This window comes from Gossypium raimondii, chromosome 8 (genome assembly GCF_025698545.1).
Source record: "Gossypium raimondii isolate GPD5lz chromosome 8, ASM2569854v1, whole genome shotgun sequence".
In the NCBI taxonomy this organism is placed as follows: Eukaryota; Viridiplantae; Streptophyta; class Magnoliopsida; order Malvales; family Malvaceae; genus Gossypium; species Gossypium raimondii.
In genome coordinates this window covers 59,248,261-59,274,432 of record NC_068572.1, presented here as the reverse complement: position 1 = coordinate 59,274,432, position 26,172 = coordinate 59,248,261, and the positions used below count along the sequence as shown (strand labels likewise).

General features: G+C 32.4%; 5 protein-coding genes and 1 long non-coding RNA gene across 6 annotated transcripts; 2 read left to right on the top strand and 4 right to left on the bottom strand.

Moving 5' to 3' along the window:
• Nucleotides 1-2,531: 2,531 nt before the first annotated feature.
• On the top strand, nt 2,532-3,035 carry LOC105792631 (uncharacterized). The gene is made up of 2 exons (XR_008198868.1): nt 2,532-2,766; nt 2,841-3,035. It is a non-coding gene; the product is annotated as an uncharacterized LOC105792631 (long non-coding RNA).
• A 166-nt stretch (nt 3,036-3,201) lies between these two features.
• Nucleotides 3,202-3,886, bottom strand: LOC105792630 (inactive protein RESTRICTED TEV MOVEMENT 2). Its single transcript, XM_012621293.2, has 2 exons — nt 3,741-3,886; nt 3,202-3,650 (listed from the first exon to the last, which is right to left on the bottom strand). The coding sequence occupies exons 1-2, from the start codon at nt 3,835-3,837 to the stop codon at nt 3,265-3,267; spliced, it is 483 nt and encodes a 160-aa protein (XP_012476747.1). The 5' UTR covers nt 3,838-3,886; the 3' UTR covers nt 3,202-3,264.
• Nucleotides 3,887-5,572: 1,686 nt separating this feature from the next.
• Nucleotides 5,573-6,437, bottom strand: LOC105793723 (uncharacterized). Its single transcript, XM_012622569.2, has 2 exons — nt 6,270-6,437; nt 5,573-6,113 (listed from the first exon to the last, which is right to left on the bottom strand). Exons 1-2 carry the CDS (start codon nt 6,352-6,354, stop codon nt 5,635-5,637), a joined length of 564 nt encoding a protein of 187 aa, XP_012478023.1. The 5' UTR covers nt 6,355-6,437; the 3' UTR covers nt 5,573-5,634.
• A 1,125-nt stretch (nt 6,438-7,562) lies between these two features.
• On the bottom strand, nt 7,563-10,288 carry LOC105792626 (uncharacterized). Its single transcript, XM_012621288.2, has 2 exons — nt 10,125-10,288; nt 7,563-9,409 (listed from the first exon to the last, which is right to left on the bottom strand). The coding sequence occupies exon 2, from the start codon at nt 9,339-9,341 to the stop codon at nt 7,743-7,745; it is 1,599 nt and encodes a 532-aa protein (XP_012476742.1). The 5' UTR covers nt 9,342-9,409; nt 10,125-10,288; the 3' UTR covers nt 7,563-7,742.
• Nucleotides 10,289-14,434: 4,146 nt separating this feature from the next.
• Nucleotides 14,435-18,963, top strand: LOC105792625 (syntaxin-132). Its single transcript, XM_012621286.2, has 13 exons — nt 14,435-14,752; nt 15,350-15,460; nt 15,644-15,700; nt 16,251-16,299; nt 16,440-16,528; nt 16,605-16,678; nt 17,209-17,251; nt 17,349-17,409; nt 17,503-17,528; nt 17,609-17,686; nt 17,959-18,039; nt 18,384-18,449; nt 18,557-18,963. The coding sequence occupies exons 1-13, from the start codon at nt 14,735-14,737 to the stop codon at nt 18,728-18,730; spliced, it is 927 nt and encodes a 308-aa protein (XP_012476740.1). The 5' UTR covers nt 14,435-14,734; the 3' UTR covers nt 18,731-18,963.
• A 719-nt stretch (nt 18,964-19,682) lies between these two features.
• On the bottom strand, nt 19,683-25,661 carry LOC105792624 (protein EMBRYO SAC DEVELOPMENT ARREST 30). Its single transcript, XM_012621284.2, has 11 exons — nt 25,279-25,661; nt 24,939-25,159; nt 24,751-24,835; nt 23,881-23,951; nt 23,711-23,799; nt 23,384-23,627; nt 22,455-22,567; nt 22,203-22,293; nt 21,849-21,977; nt 20,682-21,235; nt 19,683-20,587 (listed from the first exon to the last, which is right to left on the bottom strand). The coding sequence occupies exons 2-11, from the start codon at nt 25,101-25,103 to the stop codon at nt 20,170-20,172; spliced, it is 1,959 nt and encodes a 652-aa protein (XP_012476738.2). The 5' UTR covers nt 25,104-25,159; nt 25,279-25,661; the 3' UTR covers nt 19,683-20,169.
• Nucleotides 25,662-26,172: the final 511 nt, after the last annotated feature.

The window sequence follows — 26,172 nt, the reverse complement described above, 5'->3', positions numbered from 1 at the left end:
GAAATTTCAGTTTTGACATAAATGCCAGACATTAAATCCATTAACTAGCTTTTTTGTGGGTAATATGTGAAAATATCAAGTTGACATTGTACATATAATATGTTTGTCACATAAGCTTTTAGAAATAGCATAACTTAATAAATTTAATAGTTAGCGTTTGATCAAAGTGAAGTTTCAAAATTTGAAAAGTAAAAGGATTAAATCCACAACTTACACATACTATGAAATTAATAATTTTCTTTCATTTTCTTTGTTACATTTTAGGGTTGAGCATGTAGCAGGAGATATGTTTACGGAAATTCCTAAAGTGAAGTTATTTTCATGAAGGTTTGTATTTAGAAATACACAAATCCACACTAAATTTTTAATGAAGGTTAATGTTTTATCAACAAGGGTTAATGTTTGATGATTAGTTCCTATGAACCGCCATAAATGATACCTTAGTTTCATTTTGAAGGTTAATGTTTGATGTTGTGTTTTTCTTCATCGATGCTTCATGATTGGGGCGATGATAGATGCTTGAAGTTACTCAAAGTATGTTATGATGCATTGCCTGAAAATGGTAAAATTGTATCGGTGGAATCCATTATACCGGAAATACCAGAGACAGACATTATAACGAAAACAATCTTCCAACGAGACGTAGCTTTGTTTCACATTCTTCCAGGTGCCAAAGAGAGGACCAAACAAGAGTTGGAGGCATTGGCCAAACAAGCTGGCTTCTCTTCTTTGAAAATCGTTTGTCGTGTTTATAACCATTGGGTTATGGAAATTTGCAAAGCTGATTGATTGGTTTCAATGACTTGGGTTAATCAATCCTCCTCATCTCTGAATTTCTTATCTTAATAACATAGTCTTTTATTTATATTTAAGACTTAATTGGAGGTACGTATTTGCTTGTTGTTCTTAATATCCATGATTTAAATCTATTTTTCTTTTTAGATTTGTTACCATTCTAAAGTGTTTGTGTCTTATTTTGTTTACATTCAGGGTTTTTCTAAGTGGTTGATTTTGCATATTTTTTTATCGTTCATTTTCAATTTATTTTATTTAATATAGGTATGTTAAGTCATCCACCATAGCAGATTACACGTCTTCCTAATCAAGACTGATATTCTGCAACCATTTATAATAGGGTTGCATTTTTAAGGAATTTATTAATTAATTAAAAGGTGCTAGATGAAATTTGAGTTCTAAGTATTTTCTATTAATTTGAGGGTTTTATTCAATTTAACTATTTTTTCAATCAAGATTTTAAATTTCTTTAAAATATAAAAATAAAATAAAATCCGAACAATAAACATAATTAACATAATTAATGAAGCTCAAATCCAAATCATACTTGAAACGATGAACACCATAATCATCATTTAATGCACGTGATTTAACGCAGGTGATGGAAAAACTTAAACCTATTAAAAATTTCGGAAGCAACTTGATAAGTGATTGCAAAATGCAAACCTAAGACAATATTAATATTTTGTTATATTATAATTTTAAACAATAATTTAAGATTTTGCAAATCATTGAACCGAATCACTCCTTTCTTTTGAATATTTTATTGATAGTGGTTTCTATCATTTTAATAAATTTTATTTTAATTATTAATAAACTTAACTCTCTAATTTAATCTTAATTCTAAAAATTAATAAATTTACTCCTCAACTTTACATATTTTATCAATTTAATTTTACTTCTTAAAATTTAAATATTTAAAATTTATTTTGATAAAATGCATACAAAATTATAAATAAATGAATATCTATTTTTCGACATTTTATTTATTAAACCATATTTAATCTTTTTATTTTTTAGTTTATTTTATAAACAATAAATTTTATTATACGTATGGCTTCTCGTCAAAATTCTCAAGTAGTAAGTATCGCTTTCACCTACAACCTCTGACATTAATAACTCTTATTTCGAACTCCTTGATTTCCATATCCTTCATCATAGTACCATCAAACTAAAAATTGATTGTGAAGTTGCGTGACATTCTACCTATTGACTTCCAAAACTTCATCCTCATCTATATATTCTCAATCATATTCAAATACAATAAATTTATTTTAAGTAACAACCTAAAACATTAATTCCTACATTTTTCAACCTAGTTTTAAAACAATTCTTTAAAAATTATTTGAAGAAAATTTGATCATTCAAACCCCATAAAATATCGGGTTTTTTTATATAATCAATCAAATTTCCTGAAATTATCTTTCCAAACGCAACGAAAATTGCTTGTCTTCTTATTTGATCCTCTCTTTCACACCGGATCAGCTGTTTTGAACATATATACTTGGTAATAAAGCTTCATCTTCTTTCTCTAACATATTCAACCGCCACGGATGATTCTTCACTGTTCTGCAGTTCATCAAATCATGAAGAAGAAGCTGACGTTTTGCAAGCCATGCATTTAGCTTCCATTTCATCACTCCCTTTCACTTTGAAAGTCGCCGTTTATCTCGGCTTGTTAGAGATCATAGCCAAAGCCGCCGGCACTCCTTTTGGTACGCTGTCGGTTTCGAGATCGTCTCTAAGCTCCCCACCAATAACCCAGACACCCCTTCCATTGTTGATCGAATGCTCAGGCTTTTTAGCCACTCACTCCATCGTAACATGCAACCAAATCACCGACCAAGATGCCCTCACCCAAAGATCATACGGCCTTGCATCAGTCGGCAAATATTTCCTTCAAAATGAAGATGGAGTCCCCTTTGCTGCTTTGCTTCGTCTCCATCTCGAAAAATACGTAATCGAATGCTGGTAACTGAAGTCTTTATTTAATTTTTCATCTATATATATCATATTTTAAAATATAAATATATTGTTTATTATAGGAAATTCTTGAAAGATGTGTGACACTGAAAGGTAGGTTTTCATCTAAAGAATGCATTTGAGAAGCACTTATTTGAGCTTGGGTTGTGGAAATTTATAAAAGTGTTGATTTCAACGACTCGGATTAATCAATCGTCATCATCTTCACAGCTGACCATCTTCGAGTGTTTTTCTAGATTAATAAAATGCTTTATTCATATTTAGCATAAAAGCAAGAAACGGGTGTGTAAGACAGATGACAAATTGCTAATCTCATAAAAGCAAGGAGCTGCATGGCTAAACATATGTCAGCTCCTTAATCATGTCTAAAGCCACCTGGTGGTACTTAAAAGTGCTACCTAATTGTTTCTATTCTTGACAAGGTAGATTAAGCATACTGTATGGATACATATATGTGATGCTGAAATTACAAATTAAGTACAACTTTTATTCCAAAGAACATTGACAATATTTCTTTACATAAGCCCCAACAATTGCCAAAGAAATTGCTAATATCATGATTTCCAAAGCTATATTTTTATTCTTCATTAAACAAGTTAGATATGACGTGCCACTACTTGAAGCTTTACCATCATTATTCTCATCACCAGCAGCAGAAATGGTGGGAATTTGTTTAGGCATTACCAGATGAAGAATGCCGTTATAGAACTTTGCATGAATTTGGGTTCGTTGATAATCTTCTGAAACTGGGAATTCTTTCCTGAATCTGCTTATTATTCTTTTCGATTTACCTTCTTCCATTAGACGTTCTCCATAAATTTCCAAGATCCCAGAACTGTGAATCTCAACTTTCAATTGCTGCCTTTTGAATCCTACAGTAATCAGTAATTTTTTCTCATTTTAAGATCACTAATGGATATAATATATATATATATATGTATGTATTTATTGTGTAAATATACCTTGAAGATGGACTTCAAGCTTGTCACAGTTTTGATCCCTTCTCCATTTGCACAAAGGCTCAAAATCTTCATAAGATGTTTCCTTGGAAGCCTGCATCTTATTGCTTCTTCTCCTTATGTTCTTTTTCCAGGGTTAATTAGGGATATATATATATATATATATATATGGGTGTGTGAAATTGATTCCTTATTAGCTTTAGAAGATTGGGTTTATTTTAGTTTTTCAGTACTCCATGGATGAAGGAACTGTTTTGCTTCTTATTCCTTACTTTTCTTAAACCTTCTGGCCTTTTTTGTTTTTGAGATATTCTTAATCCTCTTCATTACCAAGATAGATTCTCTATGCCATTATTGATTATATTTATAAGTGCTCGGTTCGGGTGGGAAGAAATCCGGAATTAACCATAATATTACCATATTTTATATTTATTTAAATTTGATTTTTGAAATACCGAATTTAAAATTTTATTTAAATTTATCTAGATTATTAATCCAATTTTATTTTAAGTTCACTCATATTATTTTTAATTTAATATTTAATATTTTTATACTTTTTTCACTTAATAAATTCTTTTATTGTCAACTTAACAATTTTTTAATAAATTTATTTTTATTTTTATGTGTTATAAATTACATAGTATATAAAATAACATAATCTAACATATTACAAAATTAGAAAATGAATTGGGTTGAGCTGAGCTAAGCTGGGGCCGTAAATGTTAAGTCCGAATCTAACTCATATTTCAAACGAGGTTAACTTTTTTACCTAAATTTATTTTTCAGACTTAATATTTTTTATCAAACCCGACCACTGAATGGGTCTAATTATATTTGGAACAAAATATCTAAGATGTCCAAGATACAAGGCAAGTTAGTCCTCTAAAAATTCTAAAAAGATTTAAACCTTATAAAATTTAAAATTTTCATAAAATTAAAATTCAAAAATTTGTTTAAATATTTTTAGAATTTTTATTTTTTAAATTTTGGACATTTATTTTTTAGTAAATTGATAATTATTAATTTGGACATATTTTTTTAAAATTGATAGTTATTATAAAATACTACCTAATATTGCTTTTAATTTTTTGGTTTTGAAATTGAATAAATTGATGATAGATACATATAGATATTTTTCACAATTGTATTTACATATTATGCTTTTCATCACATTATCTTTCACAAAAGTTTATTAATGGAAATAGTTAAGGAGATTACTATATTATTTTACGTATTTTTAATACCACATTAACTATATTGCTTCATTTATTTTGAACAAATTAAATTAATTCTAATTTTATAATACAAGTACTAACGGTGAGTATTCAATCGAGTCGAGTCGAATTGAATAAAAAATTTCGAGTTGACGAATCTTACTTTAGCAACTGAACTCAATTTGAAATTTTTTTCAAATCAAGTCAAGTCCAGTTGAGTTAACAATCCTATTATTTATACTTAATGTTGCGTTTACATTGCCCGATTACTTAACTGGTAGACAAAGTACAAGATTATTAAACTATATAAACAATATAATGGTTTTATTTTTAACTTAATGGGTAAACATTTATCAAAACAACGTGGTTTTACTTTTCTTATTCGGATTTTCAAATAACTTGAATTGTGTAATTCATATTCGTGTTAAACCGAAAATTTTAATTTTTATTCAAGTTGATCCGAATAATTCAATGAACTCGATTAACTCAATTATTTAATTCAAAATTTAAATTTTTATTGAATTTTACACGTCAAGTATTTATTTCATTATATTTATACAAAGCAACTTATTGATACATGCATTTATAGTTAAATATTAACTCAAATTTCAAAAGACAATGTTGAATTGAAAATTATTTGATAATTAAATTTCTGGAAACAAATGGACAAGGATTTGGCGTTTCTAAACATGCATAATCACAGGTGCATAAATTTTATACACATAAAACAACACAACAAACACCAATGACACAACTGTAACATTGGCGACAACCTTTAATGCTGTCTTTTTCTCCATTTTAAGCCCCGAAATAAAAGATTTGGATTCAGGCTTAGGCATTGCAGCATTTTCATTTGGTGTAGCCATTGCTCCTTTAGCCTCTTCACTTGAACTTCCCCCTTGTTTGAGTTTTCCATTGTCTTGTTGTTGCACTTGCTTAAGTGAATCCCGTTGAGGAGGTTGCGGGGCGTCTTTCTTAGGTATTGTGATGAAAAGAACACCGGAACTTAATTTCGCGCGGATCTCATTCGGTTCACAGTCTTTAGGAAAATTGATATCTTTGCGGAATCGAATCCTTTTACCTCCCTCTTGAGGGCGTTCACCGGAAACCGTTAAAACCCCTTTACTGCTAAAATGAACTCTGAGCTGATCTTTTTTAAAATCTAGCAAATTTAAAACCAAAACAATTTACATATAGATCAACATAATCGTATGAAACAAAAAAGGTATTATAAATGTTGAAATTCAATACTACCTATTAAAAGGTCAATGTAACAATCGAATTAAAACCCGAGTTTGTAAAATGAATATATTATTACCTTTCACTTGAAACTCAATAATGTCATGAGTTTCTCCTTTGTGGTATTGGAACTCAGGCTCAACATCTTGGTAGGAATGGGACATTTTTGGAAGGAATTGAAATAGAACTATTTGGTTTATGAATTAAAGTAATGAGAGCAAGACTCTTTCACTAATCTGCGTGTATATATATATATATATATATATATATATATATATATATGCTACACTAAGAAGCTTATATTGAAGATAAAAAGGTTTCTTTTTTGGTTTCTTATGGAAATTAAAGAGAATATATTCCTTTTTTAAAATCTAAGCCTTGATTTATGTTTTAGTTTGGTAGCATACATATGCTGTCCTCCCTTTGTAAGTCATCCCTTCTCTGCTTTTATAGGTTTCCTTTGTTTGACTTTGGCATGTGATTCCTCGTGCCAACTCTAGTTATCAAGCAAAATGAATTTGAGTATCATAATATTTCATTTGAGATGCTCGTAAATCTAATCGAGCTTCTTTTTATTATTTAATTTGAGTGGAGAAGGAAGTATTTCAGTTTCATAAGTTTCTGTGAAGACAAATTAATTTTTTCCAACACTTATGTTTGATCCATATATAAACATATGGAATATAAAATCTTGAAAATAGTACAAATATATGAACATAACATTCACATCCAGAACATGAGTACTATAAGTTTCATTTAGCTAGTTGATTTTTAACAATTTATCTACAGTTATAGACTTAGTTATTGAACCTACTTAAAGCTATGCTATAATCTTGTTTTAAATAACCAAATTCAAATTTAAGTAAGCCTGCTTGTACACGTCCATATCCAACATTATTTTTAAATTTTAGTATATATTTACATTCTAAACTTGAATGTTATGAGTTTTATTTAGTTAGTGAAAATTTAACAATGTTTTTTAATTTTATACTCAATCATGAACATACTTAAAGACTGCTCTAACTTTATTTTTAAATAATCAAGTTCGATTATTTATTGACAAAAATGACTTCAAATTATAATTATTATTTGAAGTCATTTTATCGTCATGTCAAAACAATCTTTATTTTTCAAATTCAATTATAGTTTACATGACATCCACTATTTATCGGAAATTATTCAAAAACCTACTCTTCATTGAATTATAAAAATAAAATGACACATAGCAATGACCAAACCCAAAAGTCTGCAAGGTTTTGCACAAGTAGTTGAGCTCCTGTTATGCCTTCAACATCAACCATGCATAGATCTTGTATAACAATCGTAAAACATGCTAACTTATTATATATATGTGTATAAATATAGACAGTCATAGCAACAATACCATCAATACTAACTGGAACTTTTCATTATTATCATATTTAACTCCACAAATACTATACTGTAAATTGGCAGCTATCTTATTCATATCAGAGTGTATGACCTTAGACAGAGTGTTTCATACATGCATATATATATATGTGTGTGTGTGTGTGTGTGTGTGTATTATTCATCATTTGTCAGCAGCTTCACTATTCTTCTCCTCAGCTTCTTTAATCTGCATCAAAATATCTGCTTTTTTCTCAAGCAGAGCATCAATTTTGCTATTGATTTTCTCTAACTTCTGTTTCACTTTGCTTAGATCTTTGCTTTTGGCATTCCCTTCTTTTGTTTTCTTCTCACATTTCTTGTTTTTCTCTTTTCCTTCTTTTGATTTACCGTTCTGCTTGTTCTCTTCCTTCTCTCCACTGTCCGATTCTTTCTCGATATCTTCTAGTTGAAGTTCCCTAGAGCCTATAGCAGTCTCGGGTTTCACATTGTTTGCCCTGTCTCCGTGTTTCTTCTCCTCATTCTCATCGGTTTCTTTCTTCTTGCTCTTCTCTTCTTCTTCTTCTTCCTTCCATTTCGACTTCCTCTCTCTGTCTTTATTCTTATTGTTCTTCTCTTCTAACTCTTCACTTACTTCTTCCTTGTCCTCTTCATCCTCGTGCTTCTTCTCTTTCTTTTTCTCCTTATCCTTCTTCTCTTTCTTTTTCTTCTTTTTCTCCTCTTTGTCATCTTCTACTCCATGCTCTTTATCCGACTTCTTTTCTTTCTTTTTCTCCTTATCCTTCTTATCTTTCTTCTTCTTCTCCTCCTCTTCGGCATCTTCTACATCATCCTCTTTATCGCACTTCTTATCTTTCTTTTTCTCCTTATCCTTGTTATCTTTCTTCTTCTTCTTCTCCTTCTCCTTCTCCTTCTCCTTCTCCTCTTTGGCATCTTCTACATCATCCTCTTTATCCGACTTCTTTTCTTTCTTTTTCTCCTTATCCTTCTTATCTTTCTTCTTCTTCTTCTCCTCCTCTTCCTCATCCTCTTTATCACACTTCTTGTCTTTCTTTTTCTCCTTATCCTTATTATCTTTCTTCTTCTTCTTCTTCTTCTTCTCCTTCTCTTTGGCATCTTCTACATCATCCTCTTTATCCGACTTCTCTTCTTTCTTTTTCTCCTTATCCCTCTTCTTCTTGTCCTTCTTTTGTTCATCCTCATTATCTGACTTCTTTTCCTTCTTTTTCTCTTTATCCTTTTTCTTCTTTCCCGTCCCTTCCTCTTCTTCAACCTCGTGCTCCATTTCCTTTTCCTTGTCTTTCTTTTTCTTCTTCTTTTCAAATTTTTCTACCTCGTCTTTTTTCTTATCCTTCTTTTTGTTTTTCTTCTCTTCCGTCTCAACATTGGCATCTTCTTCTACCACCTCTGGATCCTTGTCTTTCTTTTTCTCTTCTTTATTCGTTGTCTCACCAACTTCACTAACCTCGAGCTTTTCTGCTACATCATTTTTACACTCTTCGTCCTTATTCTTCCCCTCAACTTCTTCTTTCTTCTTCTTTTCATCTTCCATTGTCTCTTTCGATTTCTCCTCATCCTTCTCTTTATGTTTCTCATCCTCCTCCTCCATATGCTTTGGTTTCACCTTCTCGACCGATTTAGTCTTCAATTCAAGCTCGACCTTGATCATCTCTTCCTTGTCATGATCTGGCTCCATACTCTTCGACTTGACTTTGAAATGCAGTTCTTCCTTCTTGATCTTTTCTTCTCCGTGAACCACGGGTTCATATGTATCTTGCATCATTAGAGACCAAGACCTTGTCACAAATTCAAGCTCCAACTTAAACTTCTCTCGATTTTTCTTCAAATTCCCTAAAAGAAACATAAGATATGAATATAAACAAACAACATACAAGCAAAATTAATATCCACCCAACAAAGTTGATGAACTATATTCAACAAATCAAGAATCAATTATTCAAAAACACGTAATCTAATCTGATATTAAACAGTTCATATATCTTAATTAATATATTAATCAACACGAAGATAGTCTTAAAGAAACACAAATCTTATCATACCACTCAACATGTAAGAAAATACAAATTATCCAACTTACCTTTGACAGATACCAGTTCCATTTTGCCTACCAATAAACTCCCTATTTTTCTTATTTTCAATGCAAAAAATTTAAAAAGTATGTTTAATAAAAATATTTTCTTGTCGTTAAAATCACCTATCCATCCACATATTCAAATATGAATTAAAACATAAATATTTGAACAAATAGGAGACAGAGAAATACAAAGAAGAAGAAAAAGAATAAATGCTTTGCTTACTAAGAAAAGAATATCTAAATTTGATGATCTTCTTTTTTCTTTCATGGAGGTTCTTCTCTACATCATTTTGTAAACCAAGCAAAACCCAGACTCCATTTTCCATTAAAAGGTAGAAAAGAATACATATAAAATAAATCAATAAAATCAAACATATATATATATGAACAACCATAAAGAAAAAGAACAATCTTAAACTATTCAAAACCAAACACATATACATATAAAAGAAATTTAGGCATGTTATGTACCTTTGAATTTGCTAAGATAGGCAGAAGCAGGGCTCTGTTTCTCAAGTTTTGATTTTTTTTTTTTAATGTTTTTGAAGACAAAAGTGAAGTAAGAAAAGCTTGGAGCTCACTAGATATCGCAAGATGTTTGTTTAGGTCTGCGGAGATGTAGACACTGCTATATAGGGAGAGAAGTTTGGTATTAAATTGTATTAACCACAAAGATTCAAAGTCGGTATGGTGTGACACGCAATCAACACTATCTGTCACTTTGATTGTTTAAGTATGAAATACACGCTATCGGCTATATCATAATTAATCAACCAGATTCTGACACACGAATTACTAAAATGATATAAAAATATTTAAAATAAAAAATTAATCAAATCAAACCGATTCACGAATTAATTACTCTGATGTCTTGTTTCGAGCTTATATTTAAGGTAAGTTCAGATAAGCGATGTGGTGTGGTGCGATATTTTCTGTCTTATATTATTGTATCTAATTTTATCACCACTATTATTTTTATACTAATTATAGATAAACGCACCATCTAACTGAACCCATCTTAGATTAATCCTCAATCCAATTAATTCTATCTATTATTTTAATCTAATTTAAAATTATTGTTGAATCAACAATTTTACTGATTATTCTAATGAAATCGATAATACTAATTCAATGATTTACTTATTTTTACTATCTTGCTACACAGTAGTTTTAAAGTTAAAAGCTAGTAAGTCACTATTTTCTAAAGTGATTGGACCACAGATGATACTTTGCTTGCTTTCATCCAACAAGTCTTCCTTTTTCAATAAAAAGTAGAATCAATTTTTAAGTAAAGAAACATAAATCTGTTTCAACGAATATTGTTAATTTGATTTGGATTTTTTTAAAGGGTGGGCATTGCTTGATTCATAATTTTGTTTTGGTGAAAAAGATATAAGATAAAATAATTATATCAAAGCAAATTGAGCAAAAGTTTCATTAGCTTTCTCTTGTTGCAGAATCTTCAAAATTTCATTTTGTGATTCGTTAAAAACCTGTAAACTTGACGTCCATGCTAAGTTCAACTTAGCCAAGTAGTTATCTACTAAATTATTCTCTCTAAGAATGTACTTAATCAGCCATTGTCCTTCAATTCTCATAATTCGTTGAATCTTTTTGAATACCGTGATTCTTGAGTCTATTATCGCCTTATCCCGTAAGACTTCGATCAGTAGATTATCTAATTGGATTATTACCCTTTTGAATCCTTTATTGAGTAGGACTAAAAGACCATCTAAAATGTCTCATAATTCAGCCTTAAATACAATGCATCGTCCGAAATAGCAAGTAAACCCCAAGATCAATTCCCATAATGATCAACAACATGCTACCAACAGAGGCATGCCCATTATCATTCGCCATTGCTCCACCAGTGAATAAATGCACCGCATTCCCCCTAAAGTTATGCAGGAGTCAGAAGAGTGAGAAGTACACTGGTAGTCACAATGGCTTAATTCATACTGTTGAGCCAAACTACAAGAAACATTGATGATCTCCGGTGCCAACCAAGTTATTCCTTGGAAAATAAACAAATTCTTATTTTTCCAGATCCTCCAAATAATGAGTCCAAACAGGCAAGACCAAATTACTCTTGTAGATAGCCTCGCATGACAATCAAATATTAGTATTAAACCAATCATCTAGAGTCCCAGCAAAAATCTGAAATGTTGATTATCTGGAATAATATGCCTCCAAGGATATGAAGAGTATCCTCTGTTTCTTCGCCACAAACAGAACAGGAACTATTCTGATCAATTCCTCGTCGAACACACTCTGCATTAATTAGCAACTTTTGTTTAGATGATGCAAACCAAAGAAAAATTTTAACTCTTGAGGACCTTGATACTTTCAACTGATCTTCTTCCAGAATGGGTCTCTGGAATTAAATGTTGAATTGAGTTCCCAAAAAAACAGAATTTATTAAACATACTAGTCTTGCCTCTCTTTCTATGAGTTCAAGGGTTTTTTGCCCTAGTGCATGATTGGTCTTGCTTAGTCAAAGATCTTGCTCGTCTTTTTTTTTTTCTTTCAAGCTGTCTGTTCCTCTTTGTTTGCAATGGAGAGAAAGATGGAGAATCTTTCACTTAAAGAGAATGAAGATGTGGAACTGATAGTTGAGCCAAAGTATCTTAACAATGTCGACATTGGTTATAAGTTGCGTCTTGTTGGAAAGTTATTGGGGAAAGGATGATCAATTTTTCGGCCACGGAGAGAATACTGTTTCTTTGTGGAGACCAATTGGTGGTAGTATAAAGCCAATTGGTAATGGTTTGTATCTGATTGAATTCTTTCATGTGGTTGATTTGGGAAAAAAGATTTTTAAAGGTTGTTGGTCATTTAACAATTGCCTTTTGTTTGTTTATAAGTTGGCGTAAGGCAAGGATCTGAAGGCAGTTAATTTTTTCTATGCAGATTGTCCTAAGTGTATGATCTCCTATTGGGATTTGTCTTGGAAGCACTCCCTAAAAATTTAGATAATGTTATGGGGAATTTTTTAGATTATGATACTAGTAAATGGAATATTCTAAACAACTTTATGCGAATCCGAGTCTGATTGGATATTCGACAACCTTTAATAAAAAAAATAAGTTACGAAAGTAGGATTCATTGTTTTATGAAGTGACTTTTAGTTACGAGAGGGATCCTTATATGCTATTTGTATGGCATAATTGGCCATAGTGATTCCATTTGTTACAAATTATTGGATGCTCCGGATGTGGTGGTTGTTTGGTGTTGGCTGGAGGAAATAAGAGCTGAAATCCGACGGAGGAATCAACTGCAATCTACTTAATAGAGGCGTGATTTCGGAAGTAATTTTGGGGAGGATTTTTCGGCAAAAACTCAGCAACCTGATGGGTCTGGGAGCAAATCTCGCATAGATAATCGCTGTGTTAATTATCCAAGACAGCTAGCAGTAACGTTGCAAAAGGAGGATAATGTAGGGTCTAGCAGGTCTTTAGCAAGTGGGCCTGTTGTGGGTGCTGGTGTCAGGCCTGAGGAGAGTGGGAGCCAGGCCAGCAATAACTCCATTATGGAGATTGAAGAACAGAAAAAAAGGCCCAGAGAGGAGAGTAGGAAATCTGTCGCGGTCCAAGGTCATGTTACTGTTGTCCAGCGTACTGCTGCCTCGGGTGACTCAGCCCATTCTACTGTATCGGAGCCGCCAAAAACAATGAAATGTATGCTTGGAACTGTCAAGGGCTGGGTAATCCTCGTGCAGCTTTAGTTCTGAAGAGCTTGTTCACTCTCATTGGCTCTGCATTTACTTGGGAGCGAGGGCATTTACTTGGGAGCGAGGGAGAGGGTTTGACTCGTTTGTTATGGAATGTCTGAATAGAGCTTTTGTTAATATGGCTTGGACTTGAGGTTCTATAATCTTGTTAGTTCTACGTCGAACCATTCTCTTGTTAAATTAGTTGTGCGGTCAGGTTCGAAAACACATGGCTAAGTGAGGGAGGTTTCTATGATGTTGTTACTGGTGCTTGGTCAAATAGATTAAATGTTCATCTGGACACTAAATTATCTAATTGTGCAGATCAACACTTACAATGGAAAAATTCATTGGGGAGTAACTGTAAGTCACAAATAAAGAACTTGAAGAATGATATTGCAAGGTTGTATGTGAGTTACACGGATGAGGTTATGGGGTTGAGTTCTTAATTTATGTCGAATGAAATTATCCATTAATATTAGAGTTATCTTTATATCGAGTAATTCATTCAATTCAATTAATCTGATTCAATTTAGATTGAATTTGAATAAAGAGTTTTTGTCAATAAATCAATTTAAATGCAAATAAAATTATTTATTTAAAATTAATTATAAAATATATAAATATTAATAAAAAATATATTTTTTTATTTTTAAATAATAATATAAGTTTTTTTAAGCAATTTGGAGTAGACTAAATTTGGACTTGAAATTTTGTAAGAATCGAGCTTCAATCTGATGAGACCATGTACGCTTCTAATTGAGACTTTTAAATTCTAAATATATAGATGTAAAAAAACAAGGGCAATTGAGTCCATTGATAAAATTTTAGACAAAGAAAGACAAAGGTTTCCAGTTTCCGCCGCCCGAAGGGAAAAGCCAAAAAAATGAAAAGAAAAAACAGTGTAAACAAATAACAATACAGCAGTATACAACGTGTTCCCTTCGAAAAACAATATTTAAAACATCAAACCCACCCTAAAACCTGACAATTAGTTGCCGTTAATCAAACGGGACCCACCAATTCCCACCGTCCTTTGATTTAAATCATTCCCCTACAACTCATCGCACTCAATCATTCCCTTCACGTTTTCTGAGTATTAGCTGCTTCACACACTTTCCCAACTCCCAAACAGATCTCTCTCTCCTTATTTTCTCTTCCTTTTCTCTCTGGAAAATCACTGAAGAAAAAAGGCCCTTGGAACCCTAGAAATAGACCTATAGTGAATGTTTAGTATTAAAATTAATCACATTTTTGTTTAGTGTTTTTTTTAGATCTCTTGATAATTTGCTTTCTTTAGGTTTCTTTTTTCTTTTCAGTTTTTGGTTTCTTATCTTTGAAGCTTCGTCTAGCCTTTATTCATCTTTCCACAATGAACGACCTTCTATCGGTAACGTTTTTGTTTTCGAAATTTTTTTATACAGATTTGTTTGTTTTTGGCTGTATTTGTTTTTGTTTGGATCTAAGTTTTTCTTTCTTTTTTATAATTGTTACTAAGATAGCTGCATTTTGTATAAAAAAAAAATTTGATCGTGATTGAAGTGGAAAACAAGATTATATTTCGGGGATTTAGTTTGGTTTCTTCTGCTTGGATTCTGCGAAAATGGAGGAAACTTAAGTGAATTGAAAATTTTGAATGCTGAATCTTATTATTTAGGACACTAGTGAGCTTAATGCTGTAATAATTTAATCAAGCAGAATTCAGATCTATTTAGAAATTTCTTTTAGAAAATTGGGGGACTAGATCACTAGAATTATGGCTTAACCTTGTAAAAAAATCACTGTTTTTTTTTTTTTTGTAATTTCGCTTTGCTGTCTATAAATTTGTTTTTTGTTATAATTAGGGTATTCTTAGATGGCTATCTCTGTAAATTCTTGGTTTGTTTAGGATGATCAGATGATTTTATCTTTCTTGAGTTATGCTTAGTAATTATTACAGTAGCTTGATTGAATTTAGTTTTGCTTACTTGTTTTGTATTTGTTGCAGGATTCATTTGAGATCCCTAGAGGTCAAGGTCAAGGATCTCATGGTGGGGATATCGAATTAGGAGCTCAAGCAAATGCAGATGAACTAGGCCTTCAAAATTTCTTTAAAAAGGTGCTCTGGACTTCTTGACGTAATTGTTCATTGAAAGCTAAGAAGTATATAAAATGTAGTTTCAACTTTATTTGTCCCTTTTGTGTTTCTTCTCATAACATTTATTCTAGAAGACTTAAGTTCATCGTATTGGTATAATGTAGCTTGAATCTTTGTTCTCACACAATTCTTTGTCTTTGCCAGGTTCAAGAGATAGATAAACAATATGAGAAGCTGGACAAGCTACTCAAAAAGCTTCAGGTATCTGATTTAATACCTTTTCCTATCCTTGTATAATACCAAAGCTTCACAATCTGTCTTTACTGTTTTGTTCACTACTATGGATTTTAGGAAATTTTCAATATAATTCTTCTGAAAATGACTGAAAATTTGAGGATTTCTTACTCTTTTTTAGCCCTCCTTATGGAAGCACTAGACTAGATTAAAGAAGAGCTAGCATCTTTTCTACATCTTGAATGTAGTTGGTCTTTCGCCCTCTAGATTTTAAAGTTGTTCATATTTTGTATTGGTCCCATGATTTTCTAAGTCTGCATCAGGAAAGCATTAAGATCCTACTCTCTCTCTCTCTGACTGTAAGATCTAAAACTTGAGATTTTGAAGGAGTCTATGCTTGTTAAATTCCAGTGTAATTTTGTTTAATATTTTCTTTTCTTGTTTAATGAATTCATGCCCAAGCTTATCTGTTCAAACTTGCTTAACATAATTTGTTAGATGATTTGTTAATGATGAATCTTCTAAGTAACAATATTGAGTACTGATTAAGATGTTCTTATGATGCATTTCTATGTAGGATGCACATGAGGAATCAAAAGCAGTGACTAAGGCTCCTGCCATGAAATGTAAGCAATAGTTTGTTGCATGTTTTCTTACATTCCTAGTTTCACTAAAGATGCAGGAAAAGAAAAACCATGATGAGACTTGCATTTGTATCTATTCCTTTAATGACATTGCTTATGACGGATGCTATTATCATCTGTAGCTATTAAGCAGCGAATGGAAAAAGATGTTGATGAAGTTGGAAAAATATCTCGTTTTGTAAAGGGGAAAATTGACGAATTGGACCGAGAGGTAAGTTACTGACTGCTTTTATTTTGTTCATTCGTATCTCACAGGTTGCTTATTTCTTTTTCTTGATGTTGGGTAGAATTTAGCGAATAGGCAGAAGCCTGGATGCGGAAAAGGAACAGGTGTAGACCGGTCAAGGACGTCAACAACTCTGTAATATACCATCCTTTTTCTATTGCTCCATATTCCTTTTAAATATACAATTAAAGCTGTTTTAGTTAATTACCATTAATGTGGAACTAAATTAAGCTTAACAGAAGTCGGGTATATTGCATTTTCCTTGACATGTTTAGTTTGACAAAATCTGGCAGGTTTTAAGGATTCAGGGCCACTACCATATTTTCTTGATACTTAAAAAGAAGTTATATATGGCTTTCTGCAAATATTGGAGCATGTGTTGTTAGCATATTATATCTAAAGCATATTTATCTCCTTGCTTCAATGGGCATATGGAGCGAATGCTGGCTACAAGTTAATGAAGCTTGCTTTTGTACTATGTTTCTTGAAAAATACATTGGTTGTGATTTTGGTTCATGATTAGAGCTGTATTTAATTCTTAACCATAGTATAGTGTTGTATTATCCAATTTGTTAATGATTGCGATGCACCACCCGTCTAATAAAAACCTATTTCTAGCTTTGGGGCTTGTAGAATTTTATCATATTTTATGTGTCTTCTTGCAGTGCTGTGAAAAAGAAGTTGAGGGACAAAATGGCTGAATTTCAGGTAGGTCAGATATAGATATCTTAAGATGTTATTTAATTGCTCCATCTATGTCTCCTTCATTCTTAACCTCTCTGTTCTTTGTATTAACTAATTGCAGACTCTGAGGGAAACCATCCATCAAGAGTATCGGGATGTTGTTGAGAGACGTGTTTTCACAGGTTAAGATCTTACCTGGTACTCTTTATTAATTGCTATAATATGGTACTGATATGGAGCTAATATTCATCTTCTCTGGTTATTATGATTTCCAGTGACGGGCACTAGGCCTGATGAAGAGGTATGATTTACTTCTCTCCTGATATTATGAATTATTCTCTATCATGTTTGGTACGTATCTGACTGTTCAACAATGTACAGACAATTGAAAAATTGATTGATACTGGAGATAGTGAACAAATATTCCAGAAAGCAATTCAGGAGCAGGGACGAGGCCGGGTTTGTCTTAAATTTCCTTTTTCTTCCTTCATAATAATAGTATTTTTCTTAAGCAATTTCAGGAAGCTAATATTTGTATTTCATCCCTAAAGCCATTTTCAATTTTTAAAAATAAACTTTCATTTGATAGCTTGAGTATTGGATTTCAGTATTCTCTTTTCCCTCATCTCAAGCTGTAGTGATACTGACCTTGTTGGTAGTGGGACTGATTTCATGGAAGATAAGTTATTAGAAATTGGGTATGGTTAAACTAATGTTTGGTATGTTTGCAGATAATGGACACCGTATCTGAAATTCATGAGCGCCATGAAGCAGTTAGAGATTTGGAGAAAAAGCTTCTTGATCTACAACAGGTACTTAATTAGTTTGTCGCCTTGAGGTTGCATCAATTTGATCAAGATGATCAAAATATCAAAATTAAATTCAGGGCTGTGCCTATGTTTTCAAAACTTCTTGAAGCTTATACCTAAGCTTCATTGCTTTTGTATGTCATGTTGAAAAGCACATATACTACCCATAAGAACTTTGTTTAATGATCATTTTCTTTTGAGATCTTTGTCCTATGTCAATACACCAATTTATTACGAGTAGCACTTACTCGTCGAATCTTGAATGCTTTTGAACAAAGAATTATCTCACTTAAAATGCATTTATGCTATAATTTTGGAATCAATAATTAACAACGTATCTTATGCAGATATTTTTGGACATGGCGGTTCTGGTTGATGCACAAGGAGACATGCTTGACAACATAGAATCTCAGGTAATTGAACTCTTCATGAATTCTATATCTGACTAGCAGTAAAGTTGTCCTTGGTGACCTGTAAGCCGCGCAATTAAACTGTTCTGTTCATCATTTCAAATTCTCAGGTCTCAAGTGCAGTAGATCACGTGCAGTCAGGGAATACCGCTCTCCAAAGAGCTAAGAGCTTGCAGAAGAACTCTAGGAAGTGGATGTGCATTGCTATTATCATCCTTCTCCTAATTGTTGTAATTATCGTCGTTGCGGTGATCAAGCCCTGGAGCAGTAACAAAGGTGCTTAGATTGTGTCTTCAATTTGTTATATATAATCTTTATATGCATACACATCATAGGAATTCCATCAATTATATTGTTATGTCGGCCGTTGATGTGAATAATTTGAGGTCTATATTACGAACTCCGATTGTCCTTGTTTGGTTTGATTACTGTGGTGATGGAAGTTTGAAAAATATTATGTTGTTTTGATATCATGGTTCGTGGTTGATTTGCAATATAGATGTGTTTTCAATTTTCATTTTTATGGTAAAATATTAAGTTTACCTTTTTAATCATATATTAAAATTTAACTTGGTGTGTTTATTAAATTGTGGTGTACGTATTTGTGATTTTGTCAATTACATACTAATACCATCTCTATCTATAGTCAAACCATAAAACCAAATTCGCTACAAAACACTTCAAATCTAGCATGAGCCAAACCATAAATCCATGCACACCTGGACTTGATATCAATCCAGTAATGCAAGTCTTTTGTACGTATGTTTTGCAAAATTTTTTAATCATTACTCCAATGGTTTAATCGAATTTTCTTTTTACCCTAAAAAACTCGATAATGGTACACGATATAAATATATATTAATACATAAAAAGATAAAACTGAAATTTTGAAAATTTTATTAAAATGTCAATTTAAATATATATTTTGAAAGTAAACTATTTCATATACTAGTGTAGTTTAAGAATCCCACAAAGTTAAATCGGTGATGAAATTTCTCAAGCAAGATTAAAATGGTGGCAAGAATGTCACATATTTTTCTTTAAAAAACGTCTGTATTTGAACTCTAGCTTGTGAATTTTTTCTTTTTTTTTTAAAAAATCACCTCTTACACATAAATTTTGACATGAAAATTTAATTCCATGTCCCTCAGAACACAAATGAAAATTTTCATTAAAACTAGCTTTTAAATTTGCCTTAAATCACCCAAACTAAAAAAGAAGACGACGACAACAACAAAAAAAAAATCCAACTAATCACAGTATAAAATATTGTCATAACAAAACTATCTCATTAACAACCTCTGCAAATTTACATCATTTTAAACCCCAAAAAGAAAAACAATAATAATAGGATAAAAGAACCCAGTTGAAGAAGCACAGTGAGAAATACTAAAAGAAAAATTACAGCAATGACTTTCAGCTTCTCCAATGACAAAATCTATGACTTGAATCTTTTCACCCTTCTCATGTTAGAACAACTATTTGATGTATAAAGACATTGGAATAATTCTTTTGGTTTCTATGAATCTACTAAAAATAAAATAAAAGAAAAAGACAAATAAATTGACTACTTTATTCACCTCAAAAACATTAGTGACTGTAACTATGGAAATCAAAGAATGATGTTTACTTGCTACTCTCCGTGTCGAAAGTTCTCCAGCAAATGAATTCCCACCCGTTGATGATATATATGAAGATAGAAACGTACTGTCTATAAATCCAGTTAGTCGTTTGGATCCCATTCTTCGTCATGATCAATCAGTGAAGTTAAACTACTTATGACATCTGGTTCTAGCTGTTCAGGCACGTCGTTCTCGTCTTCTGCTGGTTCAGTTTCATTGGTTCTAGCCTTTTCAGCCCTAGCTGATTGCATCCATTTGGGGCATTCCGGTTCACCTCCGAATAAAATTCTGCCATCTTTGCCTTTTATAGGTTTCGTGATCTCAACAGAAGAAATTCTACAAGAGCATTCGGGAATCGGATGGGACAGAAAGGAAGTTGGCTTTGACAACAGTGACTGTCTGATAAGGCCCTCTTCACTCAAACTTCTGTTGAGATGTTCTCTAGCTGATAGTATCCAACTACGCTTCGGATGGAACATGTCATCACGGATTACGTTGAAAAGTTCAGCAATTTTTTTCCTGTTTGAAGAAAATAAGATGGATGGTGTTAGATACAAATATATTCACACAGTAAATGTGGATTATTCAAAAAGACATGCATTTTTAATCAAACCTGTCTGGTCGATATGTCCGAGAAGAAGCCCTTTCGTACAACCTCTGTCCAATAACCAAGCCTGAGAAATCAGGCCATCTGCTGCCATCACTGTGAAAACCGGGAAAGAATGCATCTGCTTCCACAGAGACTATATAATCAAGGGCATCCCAAAGTAACCTGTGAGCTTGCATCCTAAGATCCATTGGGGAAGGGTTGGGTTCTTTGTCATTCTCGGTAATCCAAGCGTACCAGCCTTCTTTTTCATGTTGATATACAGGCCTATCAGGAGGTGGAGGAAGGGGTCGAGGCCGTGGACCAGCTCTATTCCACTCTTCTTTGAGTTGTTCTTCACTTTTCGGATTAGGCATCTTAAAAACATCAGGTGGAAGAGGTGTTTCAGGACCAACCAAATCCGACAATTCCGTTTTGCTGCACAACGAAGTGCGATCAACTACATTTGCAAACATAGCGCGTAGAGGGATCAGAAGACGTTGACCGCCAAAAGTTTGAGAACCTGCCACGTATATAATTGTGTTAGAAGGATAGCCCATTGCACGAAGAAGAAGTCCGACCTGCAAAAATACAAATAAACAAATGTAAGTGAAGCACAAAAATCCAATAACATCGTCATTGCAAACATCCCTACAACATCAATGAAATTCCCAGTAACCATAGACACTCTTAACGGCATTCGATCACTGGAATAAATTCAGATTTTCTGTTCCATTTCTCCCTCTATACTAAATAGGTATGTGATTCCATGGCCAGCTGCAAAAATACATTAATAAATCATAAAATTGCGAGCAATTAGCATTTCTCGTTTTAAAAGCAATTTCCCTCATTTCCAATAATTCTAGCTTAGATCAATAATCAGATCTTGGAAAGATTGCTTTCTTAAGGGATCACTGAGCTTTCTTTCCAAACAAATTAACGAGAACCAAGAAAACTATACTTGAGAGTTCACTTCATGCCATTGTCTGCTCCTGTTATCAGGGTTCGAAAATTTATAAAAGCTCAACAATTAGGACAAGTAAACTTTGATGTAATAAATTTCAATCCGAAAAGCTTGCAACAAGGAAAGAAACAAGGAATTTAATTGGACTATCAAGGAATTATACAAAACTAAATACATGAAAGGCAAAACAAAACTCTCAAGCGCAACAGTGAATTCTACACATAACATACCTCTTCAGGCATGAGAGGACATGAACCATTTTCTCTGCGGATATGTGATTCAACACTTAATTCGTCATTAACGATTCCTTGCTTGATCATCTGTTCCCTTCGATATTGTATAAGTTCTGTATGAACATCCTAAAAGCAGCAAAAAGTACCAAGATGAAGTAATGAAAACTATATAAAGTCGGACGAACATGTTAATTGAATTCTTTGTTTTTTGGTTAAAAGTTGCAAATACTTCAAAAGAAAGAATGTCAAATGTTGAATATCTTATATACGTTAAGGGGGGGTAAAGAAAACATGCAACTTATGCTCTATTACAGTGGTGCACGTAAAAAAAAAACAGCATAAACAGCTGACCTGGAAAAGCTCAGCACATCCGTGATATGCCAAGGTGTCCCTCACCAAACCCGGATGATATGCTAGGAAAGGTTGTCCCCATGCTCGTAGTCTGCAGGTAGATTAGAAAGTTCGGATTCAATAAAAACAGACAGAAGATAAGTGGCGTAAGGACTCGGATAAATCTTGATCAAGCAATGGATAACTTCATATATTTTACAATCGTACTCCTGTGTCCTAAGACTTTAGCAGAAAGGCAAATGGAAATTATACCTTTCCACCATCCGGAGGCCAAGGATCTGAATTTCAGGACGAAGCTGGAGAGAGTGAAAGGCAACTCTGCATCTAAGCCTCTGAAACTCAGACAGGATAGGAGGAAGAATCGGCTGAAAGGTGTACAGTTAGTACTTCAATGTTAATCTTATAGTTGGTCATTAAATTAGAAAGAACTTAAATTGCAAGAAACAGCAAATATATTTGATAAATGAATATTAACACATAAACATCATGCAAAATTGCTCTCAGCAGCCACAAGAGGGCTAGAATAAATTAGACCCGAGAGCTAGAAAGTTGCTTTAAACAAGAAGCAATGAAGTTCCCGCTGAGCTAAGTACACACTAACTTGGAATGATGAGAAAAATCACGATGAGGGAGGTCAAATGAATATGAAACTGATTCAAACAATAGATATAAAGTAGAGGAATTTTTTGTACTAGAGACAGTGATGCAATCACTGCTAAGACTCTTAAGCATGGAAATCACATGAAACAAAAAATTGATTATTGGACTGTCAATTAAAATCATTTTGCAACGTAAAATTATGGTCCCGAATCCAATATGAACAGGCAACTTCTAACCAAAATTAACAAATGTTTTCTCCAAAAAAAAATTTGATCTCTCTTTCTCCTAGAAAACATCATTCCCCAGTTCCTATGATCCCTCACGAAAATAATGACACATTGAACGTGTCTTAACATGCATGAATAGAGAGAGAGAAAGAGATAAATAACGTAAACAAGAATAGAGATATTCGTTTAATTTAGCGAGAACATATATATTTATAGGAATTATGTATATCTGAACAGGACATGCGTTTCCAAAAGCAATTTTTGCACTTCAAGAGAATATTTACACATGATCAAACTTTTTTCTTTTGCAGTTATGATAAATATATTATGTACAACTATAAGACTTCGATCTACCTGCAGACACCCTCCGTCCATAATAATCAACCCAACAACCTTCGCTTTCTTTAAGCTAGGCAAAATTTCTTTGACATAATAATTTGGAGAAGCAGAACTTTTGGGCTTGAAAGTAGGGAACTCGCTCCTTCTTCTCGCAGACTTAAAATACTCGGGCAAGCTTTTTATGATATTCACATCATTTTTAAGTGAAGCAATGAACTGTTCCTCATCGTAAAGATAGGAAAAACTCTTGAATTTATAACTGTATAGCAATGACGGGCGTAAGATATAATATCGTATATGGCCTGAAATTGAATCTATAAGAAATACATTTGGGAACTATACCTTATGCCTTTTGAACGAGTACTTTCTTGTATCTCTGGAATTACAAGAGTAGCATTTAGAAGCCTGGATATGGTGACAAGATCACATATCTAGAAATTTAACAAAAAAGGTCATGAACAACCAACAAAGAATAGTAATAAAAACAACTTTAAAGCATCTAATAGTCGTACCGAAGATCTTATCTTCTCGAATCCACCAAATATTTTTGCATAGATGAAACCATTACTAGTTTTACCTGGAACTGTTCAAAGAGAGACGATCAATTACTTAGCAACAGGCTAAAAGAATTATCAAGCAACAAGGACAAAACCAAACAACAAGTACCGGTTTTGTTTAACCGGAAAGTAAACAGAAGATTGCAGTTCTGGTAAACTTCATTAGCAAAAATCAAGAATACACCGGTTTTTACCCAAATAGTTCTTTTCTATTTCTCACGTATCATAGAGATCTCAAGCTTTCGTTTTTCTTATAGAAAACCTATAACAGTTATCTTAAAAATTACAAAACAAATCGTAATCTCAGCAAATACTTAAGATCACTTACGCCTATTAATTTGCCGCTTTTGCCACAAATCTAAACTTTTTGTGGGCATACTTATGTGTCCTTCACAAGCCAAATGCGAATCTACCAACTTTAACTCAGGAACTATAAAATATGACACTACTTCAAAGATTAATAGTTCTATAACATTTTTTTGAAATTGCACAGATCATCATCTTTCTAGCTTCTATCGAGCATGAATTGTCATTCAGATAAATGCAGGGCAATTCTAATTAGACAGCTACCATCACTATACAACAATATAAATCCTCATTATTTCATTTTAAAATCTTATCGTTTTGACACATCTCTTATAATTCAAGGCAATTCTAATTAGACTGTTATCATCACCCATACAACGATATAAATCCTTGCATTACTTCATTTAAAAATAGTACCAATTCGACACATCTACTAATGAAATGCATGGCAACCTAATGTAAACTTGGTATTATAGAAGCATAAATACATAATTAGGTAGTCTAACCGAAATCATTTACCTGGATATCCGTTTCTCGGGTTTGCATATGGCTGCAAAGACTCTAAAGACCTCACAGCACCCCATAACCTCTTATTTCTGCCAACCTTCAACATAAAAGAAGAAACCAGTGATGATGAAATCAACATCTCATAAATGAAAACATATGAACATAAAGCATTCATAAACTGAACCCCGAAAAGAACTTACAGGGGATCCAATATATGGAAAATCATGGCTTAAAGCTTCTTTTGCGCTATACTGGACTAAATTCATACTTGAAAACTTTGTTAACGAAAGATGAACGGTCAATGATCCCAAAGATAAAGTCAACACAAATAATGCAACCCATTTTATCTTAGATTTGAACGCCATCCTTAGCTCATCAAAATAGTTAGTTCTTGGATGTTGAACTTAACACCCAATTCTCCCTACATTCCAAAAAAATCCAAATATATATCACAAAATACAAAACCAAAATCACATTTAAAAACAAATTAAAGTAAGACAAATATAATTAAAAGGAAAAAAAGGACTTTCTTTGTGTTACCTGGAACGTAATCTAAACTCCCAGAGAAGAGAACATAGTTTCAGAAAATCCAATTATTAGGAACGTAAAGAACCCAGATTTGAATCAAAGATTTGAACCTTCAATTTCATTTTCCCTAGATTTTCTTGGCTGGCAAACAGGGATTGGGGAATGGGTAAAGTTCAAATCTGAATAAGAAGCAAAAGATTTAAGACAAATCCGTAAAAACCCAGATTTGTCTCTTTGTATTAGGAATTTGAAAAAGTTTTTTTTCCGCTAAACACCCAAAAAGAAAGAAAAGAGCCCCAAAGACTGTTAATTGGTATATAAGGAAGCTTAAATCTGAAACAAAAGATCATTTAAAGTTTATTTCTTTTATATATATATATTGGTTTAAACCAAGCTTGAACGAAGAATACTATAGAAGTGATTCAAACTAGAAAAAAAGGTCGTAAAGTACATACCAAATCTAAAGCCAATAGATTTTCATTTTTGTCCTTTTCTTTTATTTTCCTCTTTAATTTTAATAAAATAAATAAATAAACTGTTATTAGTAAATTTATATTTTAGTTATTTAAATTTGAAATATTATAAAATAATTATTGAAGTGTTCTCAAGTTTTCATTTAAGTTATTAAACTATTCAAAAGTTTTTATTTAAGTTATTGATTGTTTAGTTTATTTTTTAAGCTCGGCTACCGAGCTTCAAGCAACAATTGACTTTTGATACGGTGTATTAAATACCTATCGATGAGTAGAAGAATATATCTTAGATCCAAGATGATTTGATAGTCATTATTGGGGATTAGTGAAAAAATGTGTTTAGATTTTGATTCATAAATACATGATATTTAAAGTTGTCTCATGAAAAAAAAACTATAAAAGAGAAGAGAAAAAAGAGCTTTCAATTGGTTAG